This window comes from Mustela nigripes, chromosome 6, assembly GCF_022355385.1.
Source record: "Mustela nigripes isolate SB6536 chromosome 6, MUSNIG.SB6536, whole genome shotgun sequence".
In the NCBI taxonomy this organism is placed as follows: domain Eukaryota; kingdom Metazoa; phylum Chordata; class Mammalia; order Carnivora; family Mustelidae; genus Mustela; species Mustela nigripes.
In genome coordinates, this window is record NC_081562.1 from 106,818,620 (window position 1) to 106,845,039 (window position 26,420).

General features: G+C 46.6%; 1 protein-coding gene across 10 annotated transcripts in view; it reads left to right on the top strand.

The window, feature by feature from the left end:
* The window catches only part of CACNA1C (calcium voltage-gated channel subunit alpha1 C), a 641,635-nt gene that overhangs the window by 452,758 nt on the left and 162,457 nt on the right, over positions 1-26,420 (top strand). For all 10 annotated transcript variants that reach the window (XM_059403911.1, XM_059403906.1, XM_059403901.1 and 7 more), the window contains exon 9: positions 2,852-3,024. In XM_059403911.1, coding sequence (XP_059259894.1) covers positions 2,852-3,024 — 173 coding nt within the window. The remainder of the gene's footprint in view (positions 1-2,851; positions 3,025-26,420) is intronic.

A 26,420-nucleotide genomic window follows, 5' to 3' on the forward strand; every position in this document is an offset into this window, starting at 1 on the left:
AGGTACACATATATCGATCTGGGAGTTACAAATATACTTTAGTGAGTATGCAAATTTGCAAATACAGAACCTATGAATAATAAGAATCGACTGTTGATCATCAGAGGGCCCAGAGCCCCAGCGTTCTGTATTGATTGGGTTTTCTACATGCTTTACATTAGTGAGACTGGTCCCCAGCTCTCCATTCCACCCCTCATTTTTCATGTTGGCCATTGCTGGCAAGAGCAGTGCTCCTGCTTTATGACAAATCCCATGGCTGTGACTGATTGTCTAGCCAGCTCTCGTCCCTGGGCCCAGCACAGCCTGTCAGGCTGGGGCTTCATGTCTTCATTAGCTCAGTCCCCAGAGCAGGCATATGGCTGGCATCCAGGCAAGAAGATAATGAGAATCAGATACCACCACCCAGAAAATCCCTTACTGAGTAGAGTCTGGAAAAAGAAATCTTGGCTCACCTTCCATCCAGCCACAAGCCAAGTTATGCCCCTTATTCCACTGGAGCCAGTGAGAGCCAGTAAGGCTTCAGATCTGACCCTATCTCTACTCCCCTCACACCCCAAATACAAACTCATTTTCTTTTCTCCTTACAGATGTTTATTTTAGCTCCCCAGAGTCTTAGGGTGTGGATGATGAGCTTTCATTCCATGGGGGAGATGCTGTAACCCAGGACTGGGTCAATTGTTCCAACTCCAGTTTGATCCCAGCCCTATTCTCCTGACTCCAGAAGAAGGATGGGTCATTGTTTTGTAACTAGAACTTAACCCTCCGTGAAATATTCCAAAAGAGCTAAAGTGAACCTTCTATTATTCAGTCCCCTTACAACCCCAAACCCATTCCACAGAAAAGAAATAGAGAATGCAAATGTGTGTGGGCAGAAAGTCCAGAGAAAGTCTTGGAAGCACAATTGTTGGAGTCAATTTGCATGGGGAAGCAACTGCTGTATAAAGTGACTGTCTCCAGAGAGCAAGTCTACAGCCCAGGTGGTATGACCAGATGTAGGGGATCTATCCATGCTGGTCCCCAACAGCAAAAGGAGGGAAGGAACAAAGTGAGGCAAAGCTTCCATCTTCATTCTGAGCTGTCAATCTGGCCTTTTCCCTCATATTAAACTCCCTGGGAAGGAAATGAAGGTACCTGCCAGTTGGCAGGAAGCCGGAGAAAGAGCAAGTTCAATCCAATTAGAATTGGATTCAATCAAATTTAAGAAGAGAATTCCATCCAAAGCAGAGCATCATTAAGACAGCAGTTGAAGAAAACTCATTAGTTTGAGAGTCCCCACATCTCCCAATTAAAAAATTCCCTAGACCACTCCCAGTTCTAACCCCTTTTTATCCATGAAAATGGTGAAGACTAAAAATCTGTGCTCTCCTAAGCAACACAAGCAAAATGCAAATATTAAATGGAGGTGGTGGTAGAGCCATCCCTAAATGACTGAATGGATTCAGGAGCTTTCGTCTACCTCTGGCTTGTTGCTGCGTACTTCCTTCCAAGGCGCCTTTCAAGAAATTCCTTCAAGGTGGTTTTCTACAGCCTCCTGCCCTGAACTAGGCCTGTACTGGTGAAAGAAGGAGGAATTCTGTCTCTGTGAATTAACCAAGATGCCCAATGCATGTTACATTCTCACATACACACATATATTCACACACATGTGTGAATACACCACTGAGGGCCCATTTCCCATAGAGTGAATATCAAAAACCAAAATGCTCCTAATATACCTATTTTGGAAGAAAAGACACAGACTTGCTTTGAGAGTTGAGAACTAGCCTTCTTGATCAATACATTCTGCTGCCAGCCCCTTCCTTGCTCAGAAAGTGAATTTGAAGTCAGAAAGAAAATCACGACAGAATCAGAAAATAGGAAAGAAATACCATTCTGTCAGAAATTTTTCAATAGGCCCTTCTCCCAGCAAATCCCAATCCAATTGCAATTTCTACCCATTATTGTTTTAAACTGAATGCATCATTTAACTTTTATATCATCTTGCTTTTATGTATTTTACCAGCCTGATTACATTTCTTTTTTAAATAAAAGGGCAGCCCCCAGGACATTTTCTTGTGTTTAGAGTCCTCATTTGTCTCCTTGTGGGGAAGAACTTTCTCTAGATTAGAAATCCTTCCAGGCATGTTAAAAGTGGCAAAACAAACTCTAGAAATGAGAAGAGAGGTTGAGGTGGCGAAACCTCCTGGGCCTTAAATCAGTGGTAAATATCTACCAATTGGCTTTTGGGGTGGGGGGAACCCTCGTTTATAGCATTTGCCAATTTTCAGGGTGTAAATATTCCCACCATGGCCAATTTCGAGCCACAAGGAGACATCAGTGAAGCTAGAACAGCAAAGAGCCATGTGTGGTAGGCTCCTGGGAGCCAGTGCGGGTGAGTGGGCTTCAGCATGCCACCAGCCCTTAACGCCTTTGTCACCCAGACATACTTTGAGGTTTTCCAGTGGCCACCCAGTTCCAGCAGGAATAAAAGGGCACAGTCCCTAACTGTCATGGAAGGTTTTTAGTGACCGTTTGAAAGGGGTTTCCGGGTCACGGGAGAATAGTTGTTATTAAAAGGCAAAAGCCATGACTGTGATCCAAGAATGAGGGAAATGGACTTCATCCATCCCTTTGTACTCTGTTGGCCTGCATCAGGAATGTCTGCTTTGGTGACTTTCTGTTTATGTGAGAATAGAGACAAAGCCTGGGATGAGGAGAGAAGGCTGTCTGTGGAGAGCTGGGGCAGGTGGGCGGGTCTCTTGGTGTGAAGAAATTAATCCCTTTGTTTTCTCTTATCTCCATCTCTCCATCCCGCCCACCTGGCCTTGCTCCTTCTTGTATGCTGCCCTGCCCCTCTGCTCTCACTCCCCAGAGAGTTTTCCAAAGAGAGAGAGAAGGCCAAAGCTCGAGGAGATTTCCAGAAGCTTCGAGAGAAGCAGCAGCTAGAAGAGGACCTGAAGGGCTACCTGGACTGGATCACCCAGGCAGAGGATATTGACCCCGAGAATGAGGATGAAGGCATGGATGAAGAAAAGCCCCGAAACAGTGAGCAGTCTTTCTGTCTTGGGTTAGGTTCCGGGAGAGGGAGGAGACAGGGGCCAGAACAGAAAGACTATCTACGACCAACTTGTCCTTACAGTTTGTCTTGCTGGAGCAATATTGGATGCATTGATGACAATCATCTCTACTCAAAGAAATTCGTCGCAGATGTGACATAATTGCTGTTGATCCATAAAGCTTCATATTCCTTTTAGAAAGATTCTAAAAGACGGTTGAGGTTTTGCTAAGGTGGATTCTTGGATTCTTTTTTTTTTTTTTAATCAGACATCCTCCTCCAGGCTCATCTTTTTGGGCAGGAGGCAGATTATGGTCTTCCCATTAGAGTATTAATGTCCTATTGTGTAGGAATGTGTATAGACATATATTCTAACACACATATATAAACTCATAAGTTTAGTTTCTTGTCCTTATTGGCAGGCATTATGTCCATTGTGTTCAAACTCCCCAGTTGGGTTCTGTGTGTTTCTGCTCATTAGTAACTGAGTTCTAATTGGGAATCTGGGAGAAGGAGCAGGTGGAGGGAAAATGGAAGAAGACAGTCAAAGATGTGAATAGAGAACAAAATCTCTGCTCCCTCATTTCAAAGACTGATTTAATACATCTATCAACTGTTCCCTTTCTGATAATTCTGCTCAAGGTACAAATACACAATTAAAACACACAAACAACAAGGGACTCATAACAGCATAATTTAATAACCTAAGGAGACCTTTATGCTCTACTAAGTAGTTTTGCAAGTTGGAAGACAACACCTTTGATGGATTGTAACAGTGAACAATGATGCCATTGAGGGTCTTTCTGGAAAAATGCCTGGCAGCTTGTATTATACTGTTGATGGTACTGTGGAGTAGTTGATTCGTTTGTGGACTGAATGGTATGGTGAATAAATAAATTGGCCTGTGAGTAACAGAAGCTTACCTCTAAGGCACAGGAATTGACATCTTGGCTCCTCTCTTCACCTTAATTCAGCGTGAAGACCCTAACTCATGATTAATGGTGATGAGCATGCTTCTTACTGTGTTATTTAAAATGTGCAGTATGCCCTACCAATTAATTGCCATCCACAGAGACGTATAGTTATTCTGTTCTCTGGTTAAAGCCAGAGCTTCCAAGGAGAAGTATGTTGCTTCCTTGCCTTGCCCATTAAGTGAATAAATTCCAGGGAGTTTCCAGCATGGAGTATTGTCTGCTGCTAGAGCAGACCACATTGACAAGGCCCATTTGTCCACACTGCTGGCTAAGCTTTGGGAAGAGCATACTGAACTGCATACTCCAATGGACAGGGTCTCTGCCTCATTTTCATAAGTCCAAATACGGAAGAAATCAGGCTCCAATGGCTCTTCTGTCTCTCACCACATGGCTGGAGGACACTTTTGAGTTTGCTTCTTATCCTCAATCAGTCTGTCCTGGAAGGATGGAATGGGAGCCTAGCTCCTTTAGTTGTGGAGTTGATGGTAGAACAGTTCTAGGGGATGGGGCAAGGAAATAAGTATCCAAAAAAGCAAGATATAAAGAGTAAAAAAAAATAACACTTGCAGTGAAGTGAATGTGAGAAACTTGGGAATGGAGCCAGAAAACAGGTCCAAAGGACTGTCTATTGGAGAATTACAATTACAAGCAGAGTTGATGTGATTAAATTATTAAGGAATTGGCAACCTAACAGATCTGCAGGAAAGGCAAGTCTATGGCTTCAGAACTATATTCTCTTCTTCAGAACTTCATAATTTGCCCTTCAAAACAAATACAAGAGGAGAAGTGCTGCTACAAATTACATGTGTGTCTCAAAGTAATATCTTGGCCTTTGAAATTGCTAAAAGATTACAGTTTAATATATTTGCCAGTTCTTTGCAGTTCCAAAATTAAGTAGTCTTTTAAGGGGAAAAGGGTATTATCACTCTTCATCGATGGTTCTGGCAACTTCCAGGCAGAATCCCCATCAGCCCTTACTAGACGCACCGGTGACCCAGAGTTGGCTCCAGCACAAGGGAAGTTCAATGGCACATTCTGTAGTATCTGGGCTTATCAAGAGGGGATCCAAAGACTCATTTTTTTCTAGGCAAACCTACAAAATCACTGAGGAAGTTGAAGGAACAGGGGTTGGAAAGACAACGGAGTAAAAGGGCATAGTAGGGAAGCATTTCTCAAAGTTATCAGAACAAACAATGTGGCCAGTAAAATTATATGCAAAAATATATTCTAGTTCGTTCTTTCTTCCCTCCCTCCAACCATCAATCAACTAAGGACAACTCTGTGCCAGTTATTGTTTTAGGCACTGGGGATATAGCAATGAACAAAATAGTCAAACTTCCTTGCCCTTGTGGAAATTATATTCTACTGGGGAGATGGACAATAAATTAAATAGTATGTCAGAGAGTGACAAAATGACAAGTACTATGAAGACAGAAGTGTTGAGGTGTGGCCAGTAAATACCTCACTGTGGAGGTAGCATTTGAATAAAGACTTGAAGGCAATAAGGAAATGAAACATAGATATTTGGGAAAAGAGCATTCTGAGCAAAGGGACTAGCCCATGGAAAGGCATCAAGGCAGGAGGATGGTGGACATAGAAACAGAAGGGAGGCTAATATGACCAGGGAGGAGTGAATAACAGGGACAGTGGTAGGAGATGAGGTTTAAGGTTAACCAAGAGGAGATCATGAAAATCATTGTAAGAATTTGGACTTTTACTAGAGGTGAGCAAAGAAGCTCCTGGTGGTTTCAAGCTGAGAAGAGACACGGCCTATATACATTTGACAGGATCCCCCCAGCTGCCACGTGCAGAATGAAATGGAAGTGAACAAGGGTGACGCAGGGAGCCAAATAGGCCACTGCCCCGGGAGATGGTGCTGCCTTATGCTGGTAACACGACATGGTGGACCACGCTCCAGAATGGTCTCATTTGCTGGCATATCAGATATGGGATGTGAGAGACAGAGAATTCAAGGAAATCCCAAGGCAATTGTCCTCAGCAGTAGTAAAAGCTGAATCATCATTTATTGATTTAGGGAAGATGATGACAGGAAAAGATGTCAGGGCAGGAGTATCCAAAAAACCGTCTTGGACCTTTAGGTTTGAAATGTCCATTGGACTTCCAAGTGGAGATGTTGAGTGTGCAACTGGGATAAATCTGAGTCTGGGGAAAAGCCTGAGACAGAATTATAACTTGCAGAGTCAATATTCACCCAGCTGTGATAGTAGGGCATGGTGTAGACAGAAGTGAGACACAGCCTAAGAACCTGAGTCCCAGTGATGTTTGGAGACAAGAGTGGTGAAGAAGAACCAAAAGAGAGACCTAAAAGGGTATGGTCAGACAGACAGGAGGAAAAGAGGGGGAGGGTCTGCGCTGCCCTGAGGCCAAGCTGGGTGAGTACTAAAAGCTGGTCATTGAGCTTAGCAATGTGGAGGACTCCACTGGGTGAAATGGTGAGGTTCAAAGTGGAGGGCAAATGAGAGTCTTCTTTCATGAGTTTCTTTGGTCTAGATACTTCACAGGATGGTATCAGGCATTGTTTGCAGACCTCCTGTTGTTGTGACACGCGTGGTCTAGCTGTGAGCCATCTAAGGAAAGAGGAGAGGAGGAAATTCACACAATCCAGCCTGCCTGTGTCTACAAGCCAGCCTTGCATTCTCTCTCCATCTTGAGTCATTTCAGTACTAGCCATTGCCTCTGAGATTGGCTTCAGACAGCCTTGGGAAAAGGAGAAAATGACACTCAAGAGCTATTTTGGTGCCAAAAAGAATAGTAGCAAGCAAAAGTCATGCTTGTGCACTTTTCATTTTTGATACTTCCAAAGCAGGCAGACGCATGGGTCTTGGCCTCCAAGCTCCACTCCTCCTGGGTAAAGATTGGGGTAATGTGGAACCCTTCCCCTCACCCCTCCACCTCCAAGTGGCAACAAGGCTCCCTTGTGAAGGCACCACTTACAAAACTATCACGGACACAGAACCCACTGTCATCAGGAGAGACATGTTGCTCCAAGGGCTGGGCCCATTTTGCAGCTTCAATGTCAAATAGGACAGAAGGCCAGTCATTAGAGAGAGAGAAGCCATAGAGAAAGAGAGAAATTCAGAAATTTCTTCTCTCTTTTTCCTCCTCAGGATCAAAAAACTGCACGTATTAAATATCTATCCATATGGGAGTGACTCTATCGTGCCATTAAGACAATTTAAATGCACTCCCAGACCTCTAATGCTTGCAGTCTAAGACAGACATTTATGTGGATGAGACTATAAAAGACAGACAGACGGTAGGACCAAAACATTGAATTTCCACATAGATAAGCAGGATTAAATATTTACGCCATGGTGTTCAGTTATGTGACAGGGGAGCCACTTTGGCAATCATCATTAGCTGACGAAGCCGCGTGACAGCTCTGTGCCCCGCAGAGTCTAGGGTAGTGGATTATTGAAATATGGAAATTTGAGGGCTTATGAGATCTGCAGGTTGCCCACAAAAGGGACCCGTGTGGCTTGAGAGCAGTAATCTGCTTTATATACGTGTTTATAAATTTACATTATATACGTGTCAAGGGCATGTGTATCATTATTTCATCCTTTCTTTTAGTTTTACATTTTCATCAGTGAAATCAGCATTTACCCTGGACTTGACTTGTGGTCAGGGGTTGCCAGGCATCTGGATTTCTGTGACAGAATCCCACCAAGGATCTGGCTCTACATTCATGAGAAGAAACGCTAACAACTATCTTTTCCTTGATTCCTTTCTCAGCTTGCTCCCTTTGGTTACCATGTGTTAGAGGACCTGACCGCATGCCTCTCAGTGAAAGCAAACTCCATGCAGACCCCAGAGATCTCTTGTCCCCCTGTGTTAACTCCCACTGGTCCTAATTGGGACCCTAAAACTTAAGTGTCAGAATGTGGCCTTAGAGATAAGGTGCAGAAACCAGAATCCAACACAGGAACAATAATCCACTTGAGTGGATTATTAGCAAGGGCAGGACTCGGACCCAGGTCCCCTGATTATCCATATGAGATTCATTCTACCACACTGTGGTGCTTCTCACAGAAGCCTTGTCAGACAGTTCTGGGCAAAAATCCTTCCTAACCCTCCCTAGGGGCTCCCATGGCCCTTGGGGTTTCTTCCCCTTTTTGCATGCCTGCTAGGCCACACTGTGAGGTCCTCAGCCAGCCGCCCTTAATTCACCTTCTGCCCCTCCTTCCTGACAAAGTCCCAAGCCTCGGAAATATTAGTGTGCATAGAAGCCAAGGGACTTAAAAGAATTTGTGAGTGCCTCTGCATAAGCAGGCTTGGGTCAAGCATGCTCTTTCCTGCCCTGAGCAGAGAAGCTCAGACCATCACCAGACTTGAGTAGCTTCCCCATTCTGTCCCCTCAGAGTGACTGTCTTTTGGCATCACTGATGACTCCCCCTCCAAGTGTTCCCTACTAGCTCCGAATCACTCTCCAGTCTTGCCAAATGCCATTTGAAACCAGGCAGAAGGGCACAGAACCCCCATAAGCAAGGACAGTGGCAAAGTAGGAAGATTGCCATATCATGGGAAGGTGTGGAATGCTCTTGAGAAATGATGGAGGGCTGTTCCCTAAAGACACTGGCCACTAGTAAGAACCACTATACACTGGGGCTCCACTGTGAGACTCATACATGGATTCTTCTGGCTCTTGTATTAATCAGTACCCCTTGGTGGGGCTTCTGGACCCAGGATAGTATGCAGTACCTCACGTGGGGGATCATGTCATCACAGAGGCCCAGGTGGGCCTTCCCAAAGGTAGCACATCTGCCTTTGGAGCAGACTCTGGCCCTGAAGCGTGTCCTTGTCCCAGCCTGGGGAGCTGTGGAGAGCTTCTGGAGGGGTGGCACCAACTATGCAGGGACAAGTCAGGTGTGCCGATGTCATGGATCAGCCATAGAGTTCTTAAAGCAAAACCAGTTTGGGGGTAAAGCTTGTTGACCTGGACCTGTTGGGAGACCATGAAAGCCTTCTCAGTGAATGGCGGCTGTAGGCTCCTGGAGGAATGGGGAAGAAAAAGCTACATAGCATTTTAACAGTATTTGACGGCCTGCCCATACAGCCTTAGGTCAGCGTAAGGGTGCCTGACTGGTCTGTGACGTCATAAGTTAGTAAGGGCCCTGTTCCCGCTCAGGAGGCCCCTGTGCAGCCTTTCCAACACCCCACCCCCCACTCACTCAGGGAGACTCCCAGTTCATAGCACCTTCTCAAGACAGACGGAAGCTGGCTGCACCATTGCAGAGCCCAGGACTCTGTGGGGATGCCACAGGAAGGAGAATGAGGCAGGCTCATGCCCCCAACACAGTTACAGGCAAATAGCTCCAGAAAACAAATGGTTACATTTATGGTAAGGAATAGAGTCAATACCAGTTGAGAAACATGCCAAAAAACAGCTTCTGACACATTTTTAGACACCTGCCTTTGTTTTGGTTTAGACTTTACTGCCTAAACGCCCATGGCAGCAAGCACACAGCCAGGCACTTGCTAGGCAACGCTGAGGTTTCCCAGAGACAAAGGATCACCCACCGAGCCACCAGACCGCTCCTGCCATGGCTCACAAGTGTGAGCTGTTTTCCTGGGAGCACTGGCCAACCATGTGCCCCACAGGGGCAGAGCAAAGAGCCTGTTAGCTCTTGAAGAACTGAGCGAGACCAGGAGTCCTCGGTGCAGCCCCAGAGCTTGGAAGACCCCCTTCTTCTCTAGCGCCTGAGGGACAACACCCTCTGCCTTCCAGGCAGGGTCTCAGTCCGAACTAGTGTCTTCTGAACCCTCTTCTGTATCAGCAGCTTCGCCACCCTCCCAGCGACCAGCTACTGGGCTAGGACGTCTTCCTCCCTCTTTCTCCTCCCTCCTCTTCTTCTGTGATCCTTCCTCCATTCAGTCAGCCACCAGACCTTATTAGTGGTCCCCCTACCCCACCGAAATCCCCTGGCCCTCTCCCTTCCCTTCTTACCGCCCCTCTTCCCCAAGGTAGTAACCACCTGGGAAACTACCACACACCCTGCTTGGTAGAGCAGAATTCATATTTCTAGAGCTGACTCCTGCTCAGAAGCTCTCAATGACTCTCCACAGCTTCAGAATAAAGCCCAAGCCTCTTCCCCCTGTATTCTCAGCACCTCAGATCTATCCCAGCCAACAGCTTTAATATATCACTCCCTACTCCCCTTCAGCAAAACCAGACTACTCTTGTTTTTCAGATAGGCCTGCTACTTCCTCGCTTCTGGACTTCCATGCATCTCTGCCTGGCATATATTCTCCTCCTCACCTGTCCCGACCCTGCCTCAGTCCTCCTAGACTCTCCGTCTCACGACAGCCAGTGCCAGATACTCTTGACCTCTGCCCCGCCTCACTGGTGTCAACACAGATGGCCCAGCCCTCTCGTCATCGTACAGAAAGCCCTCAGGAGGCAAACACTATGCTTTCCCAACTTCTTACTCACTGTCCCACTTAGCATCCAGGACAGTGATTCATATTTAAGAGACTTCCCCCCTCCAAAAAATATTGAACTGAATTGAATCAAACCCAGCTCTGTGGATCAAGAATATTAAGGTTTTATGACTCTACTTACTTGGCCAAATACCCTTTGTCTAGTCTCAGCCATACTCACAATAGGCCCTTGGAAATTGTACCATCATTGACAATGTAGGTAGAAGTGAGTCAGGGGCTGAGGAAGTGGGCCTAGAAGAACAGCTGGAAGGAGCTAGAATTCTAGACCCACTGAAAGAGAAAGCTGGGTGGTCAATAGAGCAAGGGGGAGACTTCCTGAGGGGGAATCATTGTTCTGCAGCTTGTGCTTTTGGGTTCTGAGATTGGATAGCGGACACGTACTAGGCCTTCATGGATTCTCCTGATAGAGGCAAGACAAGGGAAAGGGCATGATAGGAGACATGTCTTTTCCTTGCATGCAAGATAGGAAAGACGTAGATTATCTCACTTAACCCTCCCCACAATAATCTTATGTCGATACTCCCATCCTCATTTTATCGATGGGAAAACTGAGGCTTGGAGAAATTCACTTGTTCATGTCACATAGTTTGTGCAATGCCCAACCTCACCTAGGTAGGCCTTGATCCCAGTTCTGCTGACTGGATCTATGCTACTATGCTCCTTTATACTCCTATATACTCCTTATACCATAGTCCCTCCCCTCAGTGATATGAGGGCTGTCCTCTTCCTCCAACCAGAAGGGACCTAGAAGAGGGCCAGCTAACCCTCCTGGGAGGCCAGAGTAGGCTTTGCTCTGTAGCAAATCAGTAGCACTGAACACCTTCGGTCTAATGGGCAAAGCAAGATGGGCAGAGAAAAGAAGGAGGGGGAGGGCCGTAGAGGGAAAACAGTGGCAGGGAAAACTGATCTTAAATGTTAACAAAAAGGGGCATGAGTTTGATTTTTAAAGAAAGAGAAAAGATTAGCTTTATTTTTATAAGAACTACATTTGAAACATGAAGTGGTGACATTATCTTGTTCAAGCAAAAATCAATAACAAAAACAAAAACAAATAAGTTAACTGAGATAAAAAACTATCCATCTCATAGGGCGAGTCGTACCCATCTGGCTCAGTTGGTAGAGCACATAACTCTTGATCTAAGGGTCATGAGGTTCAAGCCCCATGCTGGGCATTGAACCTACTTAAAATAAAATATGTTTCATCTTTAAAAAAAAAAGAAAACCATTTGGAATGGTTTAAAAGACAGTCTTGCTTAAAAGAAAACATGAATTATATGACCTATCAGAGTTTCTTTCAGTTCAGGGACCATTTTGGACTTGATTAAAAGAGAATGCCACCAAAATGGTACAGGAACAGGGTGTTCTAACTCACTGACCATCCACTCTCCTTTCTTGGCAAACCCCATGAAGGCTGTGATATGGTTTTCCTATGATGATGCAGGATTGTGCAGGGCTGCAGGGCCATCCCTTCCAAGCCTTCAACAATCCCAGGAACCTTGGCATGGTGGGGGCCCAGAAGAATAATCTCTGGCCAGGGACAGCCTCACAGTGAGGAGTTCATATGTGGTGTTTTCGAAGAAGTCTTTTCGCCTACCTGAAGCCACAAAATCCTTTGACCAATGGATCTGCCCACTCAGGCTCGCCCAGGGTAGGTGCCCTGATTTTATTTTAATTTGGGGCTTTGCAAACAGCCCCTGGGAGCTGGAAGTAACTCAGCAAAAGGATCAAAGGGGAGATGAATCACCCTAAATTTCCCTTTGATCCATTTCCTCCGAAAATCAGTGCTCGGCCCCCAAACAGAGCAACCCATAGTACAGTTGCCCTTGGCTCCCAACACCCACCCCTCCCTTACTTCCACATAAGCACTGGGAGATTAAAAATCCCATGTCACATCAAGATATATTACCTGTCAGACGGCTGGTAGTGAAGGAGAAGGAGTGACAACTCCTGCCTCTGTCATTTCTTGCTGTGGTAGAAAATTATCATTTGGTGATGGAGGGAGATCAGACACGGACTACATTTCCATCTTCAGGGCACGTGGCATGGGAGGCCAGTGCAAGGGGGACAGACACTGAGATTGCTGGCCTTACAGTAGCAGAAGAGTTTGGAGGAGACCTCCAAAATGACCTCTGCCATTCAGAATATCAAGATGAAAAAACATAGGCAGGGTCTTAAGGGGACTTACAGCCTAGTAAAGGAGACAGATGGACAAGTAGGTCATAGCAATGAGTTGAAGGAATGGACAAGGTAATAGAGAAGTAATGGAGGCAAAGGAGTGGTGTTTGGAAGGGGATGGATGGGGCTTTCTACCCAGGGAATGATTCTGAATAGGTGCAGTGTCAGTCAGGGTGGGCTAATCATTGTTATAAGCAACCTCCAAATAGAGTCTGGCGCCTGACACGGTGAAGGGTTACTTCTCGTTCCAAGGTTCAGTGTGGGTTTGGTGTTGGTAGGAGGGGAAGTTCGTCTCCATACAGACTTTGGGAACCAGGTCTTCTTGCTCACAGTTCTACCAGCCTCTGGGCCTCAGAGGCCTCCATGGGTCCTCTACATCAGGCCAGCAGCAGAGGGAAAGGAGAGGGAGTGTGATGACCAGACATAGGAGTGTGGGCATGGCTCCCATCCTAGTTCTTAGCGCCAACTAGCTTCTGGGGGCTAGAAAACCTAGCCTAGCTAAGTGCTGGGGTAGAGGGGCGGGAAGGGGGAAGAACAACTGGGGTTGGGTGAACACAGGGCAGAGGCTGTGCCCTCCCAAAGACTGGGGACAGTTCAGGAGGCCAAAAGGGTAAAGAAGGGCATTGTAAGCTGAGGGAGCCATATATATCAAGGATAGAGGCAATAACTGGAGGCAGGAGGAGGAGGAGGAAGGAAAAAAATGTTACTTTAGGGTGCATGGGGAGAAACCAAAGACTGAGCCAAGAAGGTAGACAGCTCTGGTCCCAGAGGGCTTCAGATATAGACCTTATCCTGTGAATAAAGAAGAATCACCCAAGAGACTTAAGCAGAGGTCACTGTGGAAAGGCCATTCCGACCTTGATGGGAACCAATGGTTGGAGGTTAGGGAGAAGCTGGAAGCAGGGAGATCAGTCATTTCAGGGGTCAATATGGCTGAAATGAGGATCAAAGAAGGAGAATGGTTTTCAAAGATGGCTTTCCACCAGTCACCTGCATCCACTAGGCGAGTCCTGGGGGCTGGCCGACCAAGAAGCCTTTGGAAAATATTCCCTGTGCTTTTCCAGACCCAGGGATGGTGGAGGGGTTACAGCAGTGACCTGTCCCCTGAAGGACTCCCCCCTGGGAGCTGTTTGTCTTGTCTGGGAGCTCTGTCAGCCCTTGGCCCTGCTTTCCAGTCCTGTTTCTATCCATGACTAAACACACCAACAAACAGTGCCTTTCCCCTGACAGGTGCCATATGTAGAATTCAAGTGACTCTACCCCATTTAATCCCTGCCCTTATGATTAAGTGGCTTATGAAAAAAAAAAGGTTGAGTTACAACCCCAAACATAGGACTTTGATAGCTCCATCCTTCCGGATTACTTCATCAAATGGAAATGCACATGCCTCTGGTGATAACTACAGTGTTTCCAGAAGAGATTTATGCTCCCATATAATAGGAAAGATTACGTCCTCTTAAATAACTATAATACCTGCTGTAAGTGCCGGACTATTAATCATTGTGATCACTTCGCATTTAAGCCTTGTGGTTAGTGGGACGGGACTGGAGCCTGGTCAACAGAGAATCACCCTAAGGGAGCTGCTCAGTAGAAAGGTGGTCCCTTGGGAAGATGGATGGAACTCTTAAAGCCAGAAGGCAACATGTCAGCGCTAGGCTGGGCTGCAGGCAGTGGGGAAAGGGAAAGCTGGAACAAGGAAGACAGGGCCAGTTAAGTATTATTCCTGCCTCCATCTGGTCTGCTAGAACAAATTCCTATAGACTGCCTGGCTTCAACAAGAGACATTTATTTCTCATAGTTCTGGAGGTTAGAAGTCCAAGATCAGAGTGCCAGCATGGTCAAGTTCTTGGAGGGTCCTCTTCCTGTTTATAAAGGGCTATCTTCTTGCTGTGTCCTCATGTGGTAAAAAGAGCACAAGACATCTCCCTGACCCCTTCTTTTGAGGCCACTAATCCCCATCTTAAAGGCTCTCTACTCATGATCTAATGACTTCCCAAAGGCCCACCTCCAATACCATCACACTGGGATTAGAGTTTCAACATACAGATATGGGGCAACACAAACATTCAGTCCATTGCAGTGACCTTTCTGTGTCCCTATACTAGACCCTGGATTCCTTCTCAAGTCAAGTGGATGGCTCCAGCACAATCAGAAAATTACAGAATCCTAAAGCCCCAGGGCACACAGGGGCATCCCCAGTCACGGAGTCTCTCTCCCCTAGCCTCTGGGCAGAACCACACAGCGTCCTGTCACGCCTTACATACCTATTAAGTGTCCTGGGGGCTAAAAGAAGCATCTAGATTATTTCTATAGGGCCCTATCTCCTCTAAGACTGGCTTGTTTTCTGAAGACAGCAAAGGGCAGATTTCCTCCCCACTCGTGGTGTTCACAAACTTACTTTCAAAGATGCGTGCAGGTTTCAACACTCCCAGGGCAGACCACAGAATGTGCTCAAGGGTAACATAGTGGGAACTGGGCAAAGGCCTCCCAGAATAGAACAAGCAGTGCTGTTCATTTCCAAGCACCTGATTTCAATGCTAAACTTGGACTTCACTGGAAAGTCCAAACTTTCCTCCTCCTGCCCCCAGTTTGGATCCTCCAGCAGGACCCACAGGAACCATGACACTCAGCACCAACCCTCCTCAAAGGGGAAGTTGAGCAAGAAAACTGTGTTTGCCCAGAAGACCTGATTCCCAAAATATAGCTCATGAGTGAATGGTCTCTGCAAAGGTCACCGAGGAAGACCAGAGAGAGAGTCGAATATCCTATTCCAGGTGATATCTCCAGATGGCCTAGGAAGGAAAAAAAAAAAAAAAAAAAAAAAAGGAAGAGAAAGAAAGATTTAGCCATTTTTTTTAGATTCATACAAATACATACTCCTGGCAATAGAGACTTAATTCATATTAGTTCACCAGACTGACCAAAACTACCCCCAGCAAAGATCTGCAAGGGTGATTCACTAAGACAGAACTTTGATGAAAGTAAGTTAAAGTTTGTCCTTTCCAAAAATACACATTTGAATTTTGACAAGTTTCTTTGGTGTTAATTTGCCTTATTTTTATTTTTTACAAAAAGATATGGGTATGAAGATATTTTTTAAATGTCTAGACAAAAAAAAATGTCTTTGATGCTCCCTAAATCATGCTCTAAAAATCATTTGCCAACATAAAGCTGGTTTTGCATAACCTAACCCATGCACAGGACTTCACAGCAGCTCATACTCGGGAACACAAACAGTCCAAGATTAGAGGTCAAGAGAAAATATAAACAGGGGCTCAAAGCTGTTAAAGAATTATTACAACGGCCCTGAAACTTGTCTGTGCTTTGGTTGGGTGTGACATAATAGATCTGTTCTCAATGACTTACTGATGAGGTGGAAAGCCTTAATTATATGCTTGACAGGCTGGCTTTAAGGGGAAAAACCTTTGTTTACCTTACCAATTCCAAGCTTCAAATCAGCCTGTCCAACCGTTATATCTCATTTCAATGACTCATGAGATATGATAATGGTATCTCATATCAGGCCAGTTATTATGTTAATAAAATTCTCTGAAAATAGCAACACAGACATATAGATACAGACATACACACACACACACACACACACACACACACACACCCCATACACATGAGCAAGAAAAAAATTGAGGACTCCTTTCTTGTCAGAAATAACTCAGAATCAAAGTCTCGTTATATTTATTATTACTTGCTTTGGTAAGCTGATATGACTTGAAGGTTGGTGTGATGTTGCCGTGCCCAGCAGAGGCAGAGAAAAAGATCGCCCCTATCACCTGAAAAGTAAAGCAAATGGTAGAGGGTCCTAGGCCCCTCGACCTGCAGCCTGCTCTGCCATTCCGCAGGGACTATGAAAGTTGCAATGGTCATTTGCCAACAACCAGGCAAAGGGCCTTGGTTTTCACCAGGAAGATCCCAAGCCTTAGTAAAAATTATAGAACTTCTTCTTGAGCCTCTCAGATGGTATATGATCATTTTTCATCACTTATAACTTCCATGATCGCATTAATCTATGCGGTCCCCAATCAAGGGAGAGTTGAGGGTACACACAATGTGAGATGAATGGTCCTCATGATCACATTAATCTATGCGGTCCCCAATTAAGGGAAAGTTGAGGGTACACACAATGTGAGATGAATGGCCCTCCCCTTTCTCTCCTAAAAGGATAATAGTTTTGGGTGGGGACAGTCCCATGTGTTGCAGTGGCCCAGAGGAACCTGGAAAAAAACAGGCCACTCAAGCTTCTGGGCCCCACTCAGTACCAACTGGCAGTCGTTCTCAGTCTCCTCATTGGTAAAACAAGGTTTGGGGCCAGACAGCCCTGGGGCCAGACACCCCTTCCAGATCTCTGTTTTGTTTCTATAGTTCTAAGGTGACATACATTTGCTTTAGTCCTAGGAATCTGAACCAAATCTAGATCTTTCCAGACCATCATACCTCAGTCAATTCTAGAAACCTGCAGTTCCCAGACTCCCAGAATTGGCACTGGGTCTCCTGCAGGACTCCCCAACCCCTGAAAGCCAGCCTGTTCTTCCAAAGACCCTCCTGGTATCTGCATGCTTTCTGCCCTCCCTACCTGGAAAGTCCATCTCCACCATCTGTCTTTGGAACTGCGTTGTCCCCATTCCCACCTTTCTCCCCTCCTGTAACCCTCCCCACTCCTCATGCCCAGCACACCTACTCCAGGCCTGCACGATATAGCACGTCTATTTATTTGTCCATTTTCTACCATCTCCTGGGTGGCGTACCTTGTGAGGGCGAGAATTTTGTATTCTCAGCACTACTAGCACAAGGTCAATGAATCTCCATTAGAAAGGGGGTGGGGATGGGGGGAGAAAAGTGGGGTTGGCCTGAATGTCTGGTGCTCTGCCATTAAGAGCAGATGACTGGGGTCTGCCCTGTCACTGTGTCAGAACTAAAGCCAGGAAGAGCCAGATCTGATACAGCAGAGGATATATAATGAATGAGACATACAAATTACTGCTTTGTCTTCCATTTCTTGTCTGCCAACATTTCTTTCTAACTTCTGCGAGAGGATGGGATCATTCCATAGGGTTTTTCTTCAGGCTCTCACCTCTTCTCCCCTTTATTCTTCAAATCCATGCAAAGAAGTATCAGAAATATCCTTATTCTATTTCTCTCTCCACGAGGCCGGCTAGCCGGTGGTCAGGAAATGGTTAAGAGAGTACCAAGAATAAATGCTTAACTGCTTCTTTAGGATAAGAAAGCTGAATATGTTTAAGGCTTGAAAAGGTCAACTCTCTTCCAAGGGGGCAGAGGTTTGATTTCATCCATTATGTGGTCTTTGGCATAATGCTCGTTTCATTCACTGGATGCGATGGAGATTTATGGAGTAAATGTTATCACAAGCTGAGACTTAATGAGATCTCAACTGTATCTCCTGGATGTAGTGGAAAGCAACCATTTTGGTAATAAATAGAGAACAGCATCTAATTTGTAAATTCCCCTTTCCGTTTCTAAGTTTAATCAGATCAGTGAAACTGAAGGGAATTGTTGATGACCCAAAATTATTTTCCATGCCTCAGTCTGGCCAGGAAGCATTGCTCCTAACGGAAATGGCATGTTGCTCTGGCAATGAAAGGGGATGACATTTGTCATTAGACTAACCCAATTGTTGCATATTAAAAAATATGTTTAGACCAAAATCTACTTAAAACCAAACTGGAACTGGGGCTCCATAGCCTGTTACTAGTGTCACTGGTTCATAGAAGCAAAAATTCTTTCCAAATAAACTACAGAGATCTGTAGCCAGGGCCACTCTAAAAGGGCCCAGGACACTGTGACTTCATTTTGACCCAACTGAGACATCCAGAGTAAGACTAAAAGGGCCACCATGGTGCCCAAGCTGTGGTCGCAAATAACCTTTCCTGGCATGGCAGACAGCAAGTTAGGAGACCAGAACACAGTCTCTGGCAGGTTCTGGGTTTCACATAGGGTTTAAAAAAAGAATTAAAGGAGCACAAAAAGGAGGTAAATGCAGCTATCTTCTTTCCAGTTGTGCTTAGTTTTTCACAATGAATGGTGGGTAAAGATTTTGATAGATTGTCTTCTCTTCTCAAGAGCTATAAGCATTTCCAGGGCAGGGCCCAAGGCATGGAGGAGTCACTGTTAGCACACAGTAGGAACCTTATGAATATTTCATGAAAGGACTGATAACAGTGATGAAGACACTGGGGTTGGGGGGTGGGGGTTGATGGCCCCAAAGGGAGAGCCGTTAACTGCAGCCGGCCTTAGGTTTTGGCCCTGGGAGTACATATGTCATCACTAATAAGTGTTCAGACTCCAGGTGACCTTTTACATGCAAAACAAGTGATCTTGAGATTCTTCTGTTTAGCCTGCATTTTGCTTTTCCATTCCCTAAGAAATATAGACGGCATCCAGGCATGCTACACACAGAGTATTATTACTGAAAATTATGAACAACAGCTACCACTTCTCAAGCACATCCTTTAGCTCGTAGTATCTTTAATCCTCACTTAAGCCTCTGAGGTTGGTAATATTATCTCTCTTTTCAGATGAAAAAGATGAGGTTCAGATAATTTGCCCAAGACCAGGCAGCCAACAGGAGGCTTAGCCAGGGGTCATGCCCGGGGCTGTCTGACTCTAATGGCAAGCCTCTTTCTCTTTTGTCGGCAAGAAAGATCAAGCACAAAGAACAAGGTAGCCCCTAAAATACCTAGTGATAGGAAGGGGAAATCTAGGGGCAGGAAGACCCTGGAAAGCAGTGAGGAGACCTTGTTCTTAGCCTCAGCTCTCATACGAATAGCTCTGGGACCTCTTCCTCCTCCGGGTCTCAGTTTCCTAGGATACAAAAGTAATACTCCATCTCCAGTTTTCTATAAATCCTTGAGCATTCTGATCCCTTAAAGATCCCTCTGGCGCTGTCTTTTTCTTTGAGTCCTATATTTCAGAAGTGATGGCTGGCTGGGCTGGGGAGAGAATGTCCTCATTTTGCAGACCCTGGCTCCCTCCCTCTTGGTTGGGCAGCAGCGGCTCCAAGACAGAAGCCTCCCTCCGGCATCCAGCAGCTACTCCATGGCCCACACTCTCCTGCTGTGTGCCCAGGACCAATATCCTGATAACTGTCTTGCCTTGAAAGCATCGAACAGTAGAATTTCAGCACTGGAAAGTGTCACCGAAGCTCATTCCCATGCCCCTGGTGTCCCCGTCTCTGTCCCGGTAAAACTCATCTATAGCATCTATACAAGACAGAGCCTCACCCCACTTTCTCGAACACTCTGTGGGAGGAAAACCCCATTCCTCTTTGTGCACCTCTAGTTTTATAAAAATTATTCCTTCTCCTGAGCTGACACCTGCGGCTGTTTCCTTTCCACACACTGGTCTGAGGTGTCAGGGGTGCGACAAGCCCCTCCCAACGGCACTGTTAATTATCCTCCCTCAGCTAATTCCTCACACTAATTGCTTCTCTCTCTCTGCTCTCCCTCTGGCCTTTAGGGGCGTGCTTCAGACATCCTTGCCCACCTCTTCTCATTGGTCCTCCCAGTAACCAATGAGGGAAGCACAGAGCTCTTCAGACTATGTGTCCTCCCCAGACACTGAGTCAGGGCTAAGGAGGACCCTGGAATGAGGGGCTTCTGGCTCTGGCACAGACGGTTTCTGCAACATGTCTCTGCCTGCGTCTCTCTTTTCCCCACCCTTATGCAGCCTGACCTCTGTGCTTGGTACCTCTGATCTGTAAGGAGGCTCACTCCCCTACAGTCTTGTTAGAATAAAAAATGGGTTACTGTCTCCTTTCTGCTTTCCCCAAATAGGGCAAATACCCTATCTTCACTCCTTTGCAGCTAACCATCAGATCAGGTGCACTCTCACAACGCAAGTGACAAAACCCAATAGAGTTGCATGAGTCTGCCTGAGGTCCTCATGTCCCCACTGTACAAACCTACCAACACCTGTTGATTATGCAGGCCACACACGCAGCCCTGCCCTTCCTTACTTGAAAAGCCTGTTCCTTACCCCACCTACCGTGATGGAGACTCCATCTGAAAACCAGAACTTCTGTGTCCTTCTTTCTAGGTTTCCTGGGCCACTGAGCCCACAGCACGAAGCCTCATAGAATGAGTCCCAGGTGAACCCAAGGTCTTGCCTCCCATCTAAAACCATTTACTGGAGCATTAGCATTCCCACTTCCAGCCCGCGCCTCCAGGCCTTTTGCTTGTTGAAGACAGTTGTCCCAGTTCTCTAGGTTTCAAAAACACTTTCTCTCTTCTAAAGGAAGAACAATCAGCCTCTCCAGCAAGCCCAGCTCTCCTGAGAAATTACAGAAGAGTTCTAAGATTAGGGAAAAGAGGGAGGAGGGATGAAGGGTGAATAATACCTTTGATTCAGATTAAATTTGGAGGGGAAGAGTCTAGAGGGAGAGGCTATGGACTAGAATAATAATGCAACATTGTCCGGCATTACCACCCCCCAGCTCTCCTTGCACAGTTGGCTCAGGGTTGATTCTCCTCCTCTGCCTGGTTCAGGGTCACCTTGCTGCTGTTGGCGTGAGCACCCTACCCCACAGCAGCTAGTCTTGGCCCTTCTCCAGTATAGCCCAAGAGAGAGAAAGGAAACTTTAATGGGTGGCTGACTGTGCGTGTTCCAGTCCCCGCTCTGATGAAACGGAAGGAAGGAAGCAGTGGCGACCTTGACCCCAACCCAGAGATGCCCGTCCATACTCAGAGCATCGTGGAAGAACAGCGAGTTACCGCTTGCAGGTGGGCTTCCCACCTCCGGCCCAAATGGAGTCCTGCTCCCGGCCCTGCGCACTTCCCATCTGGTTTCCCAGGGAAACCAGCATCATGCCACAGAAGGGGCCTGGCCTTCTGAGGGCTGCGGAGGAAAGAAAAGGACAGGAATGTAAAGCAGAAAAGAGCGGGTGAGTCAGTGAGGTGCGGCTCTTCCTTCCATGCATGAGCCAGATAGACAAAGGCACCACTGGCCGGGGGAGCAGCAGCAAGCTGACAACTGACCAAACCTGTCTCCTCACCCCAGCTCTGGGCCCGCACAGCCTCAGTCTCCTCACCTAGAAATCATGAAGGAAGATGCCTTCCCTGGCTGTCTCCCTGGGTGGTTGTGAGAATTAAAATGGCATCATTTCCTGAGAGTGACACCAAACAGAGCTGCACTCCTTCTAGCGAGCAGAGAAAGAACTAAGAGCACTGAACTACCTGCTACAAACAGTGTCTGTTTGCGGGGGAAGAAGGCTGTGATTCCGTGGGATTCAGGAAGGCTTCAGGAAGGCATTAGGACTTGAAGGTAAAGAGGGTCTTGAGCCCATGGAGGAGGAACAGGGACACAGATGTAGGTGGGTGCGTGGTGACTGGCCAGCCTCAAACAGTGGCATCAAACCAAGCTTGCCCACAGCAGAGGTGGAGAGGAGAGCTGAATGCCTGGCCCCGAGCATCCGTTGGCTGGAGGCGGAATGGGGCTTCGGGTGGGGGAGCAAAACCAAATCACAGGGGCCTCAGGAGGCAGGCTGAGGGTCCTCTGTGGTGCAACACAGTGTTGTGACACTGGGAAACATGCCGAGGGAAGGCTGTCCCAGCAGAAGAGAGAATCGGGTAAGGGCTCCAGGAACCCCTTCTGTCTGGGCGCCGCCCAACCCCCCCCCCATAAACAGGCCACAACATGGGGATGCATCAGTCCGAGCACCGTTGTTGTAAAGCTCAGTTGTGTTTCCTCCGCAAAAGAAACCTTAGGAAGCTCCTCTCAAACCCCCAGCAAAGGCTTGAAAACCCCTAATAATGACTACTTCTAGACTGCCAAGGCAGCCAGGCCATTTCAGACACATTTCTTATGTTAGGGCAAACTCTTCACCCCTCCAGCTATTTCTTGATAACTTTTCCTTGTAGAACTACTCTAAGCAGGCAGTATCTTACCCCTGTAAGCAAACACTCCAAATATTTGAGGAGGGTGATGAGGCCTCTTTATTTAAAAAAAAAAAAAAAAGATTTTATTTATTTGGGAGATAGCAAGCTAGAGAGAGAGAAAGAGAGAACCATAAGCAGGAGGAGGGGGCAGAGGGAAAAACTGACTCCCCGCAGAGCAGCCGGATGCGGGGCTCCATCCCAGGACTCTGGGATCATGACCCAAGCTGAAGGCTGTTGCTTAACTGACTGAGCCACCCAGGTGCCCCATGATGAGACCTCTTAACCTACCTTATCTAGATTAAACCTTTCCAAGTTTGTGCCTAGAACATGGCATACCACCCTTCACCATCCTATAAGATCTCTGTCCCAGAAATCCACCTCTGTCTGCTGCCCGCCCCCCACCCCCCACCCGAACAGGATCCTTAGCTCCGAATCCCAGTCTAACAGGATCTGACTGATGCAAAGGAGGGGAGCACCACTTCCCTGGGTCTTTGCCCTGGGTGGGGCTCTAGGATCGTGTGAAGTGACACTGCAGAGGGACCTCTCCATGACAGATGTGGGCCATTAAAGTAGCAAGACGGACCCCAGAATGCATCGTCACCCCAGCAAGAAGGAGGAAAGTAACAAGTGCAAGCCCCCCGCAGGAAGAGCGTGAAGATTAATTAAAGGAAAGGACTTGCCACAGAAGGGGGCGAGCTGATTGGTATTCTGACAGCTGCCCATAAACTCACCGATTAAATGACAGGGCTGACGAGACACCATGCAGTTAGGAGCTAAAGTGACTCACTTTACATAAATGCTGTGAATGGAAGCAGCCTCTTAATTTAAGGCAACTGTTTACTTGCGCAATGGAGGGGAAGGCTAAGACCTTTCCATAGAGAGAGTGCTCCTCACTCAAGGCAGATCCTGCTCTGTGGGTACCCGCAACTTTTGAGATTCTGCTGGGCCCTTGGAGGGCTCCTTGCAAGAAATCAGACCTGGGTCAAAATTGCCTCGAGTAGCAGAAAGCAGAGAAGGGAAGACAGAGCCTGAGGGAGAAGAGAACATGAGAGTGAATTGTGAGCTCTCTACAGTCTTTGTAAACAGCAGAGAACAGGGTGCCAAGTACAAAACTCACCAGCAGAGAAACTTCTGAACTCCAGGCAAGGGGAGAGCTCAGCTGTGATGTGCCAGCGTGAACTTTGATCCTCTCCATGGTGCGTGTGAATGGCAAGTGAGAAAGGCGGCAGCACTGCATGGTGGAAAGAGGACTGTCTCTCTACTGCCAACTAGCCTTGTGACCCTGGGCACATTACTGACCTTCTCTGGACCTTAATATTCCCATCTGCAAAATGAAAGCCACCCCTTCTAACTGTACAATGCAGATACTACACAGATCTCCCTTTGCAGTGCAGAAACTGAACCACAAAGGAGTGAAGTCCCACGTCCAAGGTCACAGAGCTCCAAGTGGCAGAGACTGGAGACAGACTCAGGCCACTGGGCTCCAGAGCCCAGGCTCCTAACCATGCTGCTCTGCGTCCTGCCTCCCCCTCTTAGCATGGAAGAGCTGGCAGGGAGGCCCTAGGCAGAATTATGAAATAAGTGGTTTCTCCCCCAGAACCTCCACCTGTATTTTCTGCTTCTCTTCCCCTCTCAGTGATCCAGGCACATCCACAGGGCTCTCTAGTCCTCTCTTATGACTAGGAAAGGACTTTATAAATTCACGCAATATACATAACGGCTAAGAGGGGAGACTTAGCATAGCATACCATAGTTCAAAGGCTGGATCTTATTAGCTGCTTGCTTTGAATAAGTGACTTAATTCTCTAAGCCTCGACTTCCTGATCTATAATATGGAACACATAATGGGGACATACAATCCCTTGTAGGATGGTTGAGGCTTGAATCAGCGTATATAAAGTGCATGGAGGAAGAGCCATTATACAGTAAGTAATCAAAAAACAATTATTCAGTACTATTAGTATTAAGATAGGAATGGCTGATACTGCTATTACACATCCAAGAGTATTTGCCCTCTGAGGGCAAAAGACCCTAAATGAAGGAATGACCAGTAGACATCCCTGGACTGGGTTGAAGAGGGATGGAGGATGCAAGTCGCTTTCCATTCCTGTTATATCATACCACATGGGCGACCAGTTACTGCTAAACCAGGCTTTGGGAACTAGAATAATGTCCTTCTTTCAGCCTAAAATCAGTTGGCGCCCTAAAAGAACTGAGCTTCCAAAGGTATCCTACACAGAAAGGCCACCATCATCCATGTCCAGAAGATTCCGTTTCAACCCCAGTGGCTGGGCTGAGCTGTTTGCCTGGGGGATGTCCTGTTTCCCCCATCGTCCCAAGGGTCTGAGAATGTTCCACGCTGCCCTGCCGTCCCTGGGAAGGTGCAGCAGGGTGGGGGAGGAAGGAGGGCCAAAAGCCAAAATTCGGATTTGTCTTACGAGGCTGAACTTCCTTCCCCTGCCTCCTCCAGCCACGGGCCACCGGCCACCTCCCCCTACCCATTCTGATGGCCCGACTCAGTGGCGCCACAATTGTGGACAGAAATTTTCTGCTTGGGAACACTGGATGTTTATGGCCTGCTGAGAGTACAACGACCCTGGTTTTCTTCTTTGGATTATGGCTGCAGATCAAGGGCAGGCATTTATGCCTCCTCCCAGTTTATAGCAGTAATAATAATTATTATGATGGCACATCGTACTTATAGTGTACCTTTTTAATAAGGCCACTTTGTTTAGCTTCTTAATATTTAATCCTGTTTTATATTTACTTTCTGATGGCTTAACATCAACCAGGTTTTAATTGCTTATGTGGAGGAAGCCTTGCTGGGCCCGGGCTGGCAGGAAGCTTCTGAGAAGGCTCTGGAGGCTGTGGCAACATTCACTGTGACCTTTCAACCCAGACAGGCCACCATGGCTGGGCTCCATTTTGCTTTAGCTTCTCACCACTCTCTCCTTTTCTACGGTTTACTTTTCTCCTCTCCTTCTCCTTCTCCCTCTCTTTCTTTCCCTTTCTTTCCCATCACCTGATTTAATTTATTAATGTAAGAGATGAGGAAGATGAGACCCCCAATCATCATGTGATTTGTACAGGGTCTGGACCTATTTCATGGCAAGGCCAAGGAAAGGATCATCTTTAGCATTTCCTAGACTCACAGTAGTGGGGGGATTCCTAAGACTCTGAGCTGGATAAAGGCATATAAAGGCTCCTTCACCTGTCAGCCTGAGACTATATTTGGCCATGTGTTTGATGTATCAAACTGTAGAAAAGTAGTAAGAAATAACTTTCTAAATTGTTGGGTTTGGGGGCTTGTGGGTTTTTTGTTTGTTTGGTTGGTTGGTTTGGTTTGGTTTGGTTTTTTGTTTATTTGGCAAGAGAAAATGAAATGAAATGAAACATAGCATAGTTTCTCTCAAGAGAGTGTCCTGGGGCCATAACCACAACCAGAATGTCCAGTTCTGTTCTGCCACGGGGCTAAAGCTGTGCCCGCTGAAACATCTTACATCACTAATTCTTATCAACTAGTTCTTCTGTATTTGAGCAAAATTATTCCAGAAGTTGCCTGATGTAGCCAGGAAAGTCCTGGAGCAAGGCCAGCCATTCGTGCCATTTACAAGCTTTCACTCTGGGGGCAACTAAGTTCCACTCGTGGAGACTACCCTTTCACTTGACAGGGGGGATACATGTGTCATATTATCTGACATAAAATATAAAGCAGATGATTGAAAGAGAGGTTACTAAAAGAGGCAGGAAGTTTTCAGGAAGTCAACAAGGGATAATGCAGAACCCTCTGGATAGCACCTGTGGGCCTGCTGGAAGGACCTGAAGGGACAAAGTGAAGAAGCAGTTTCCAGAAATCAGAGAGGGTGG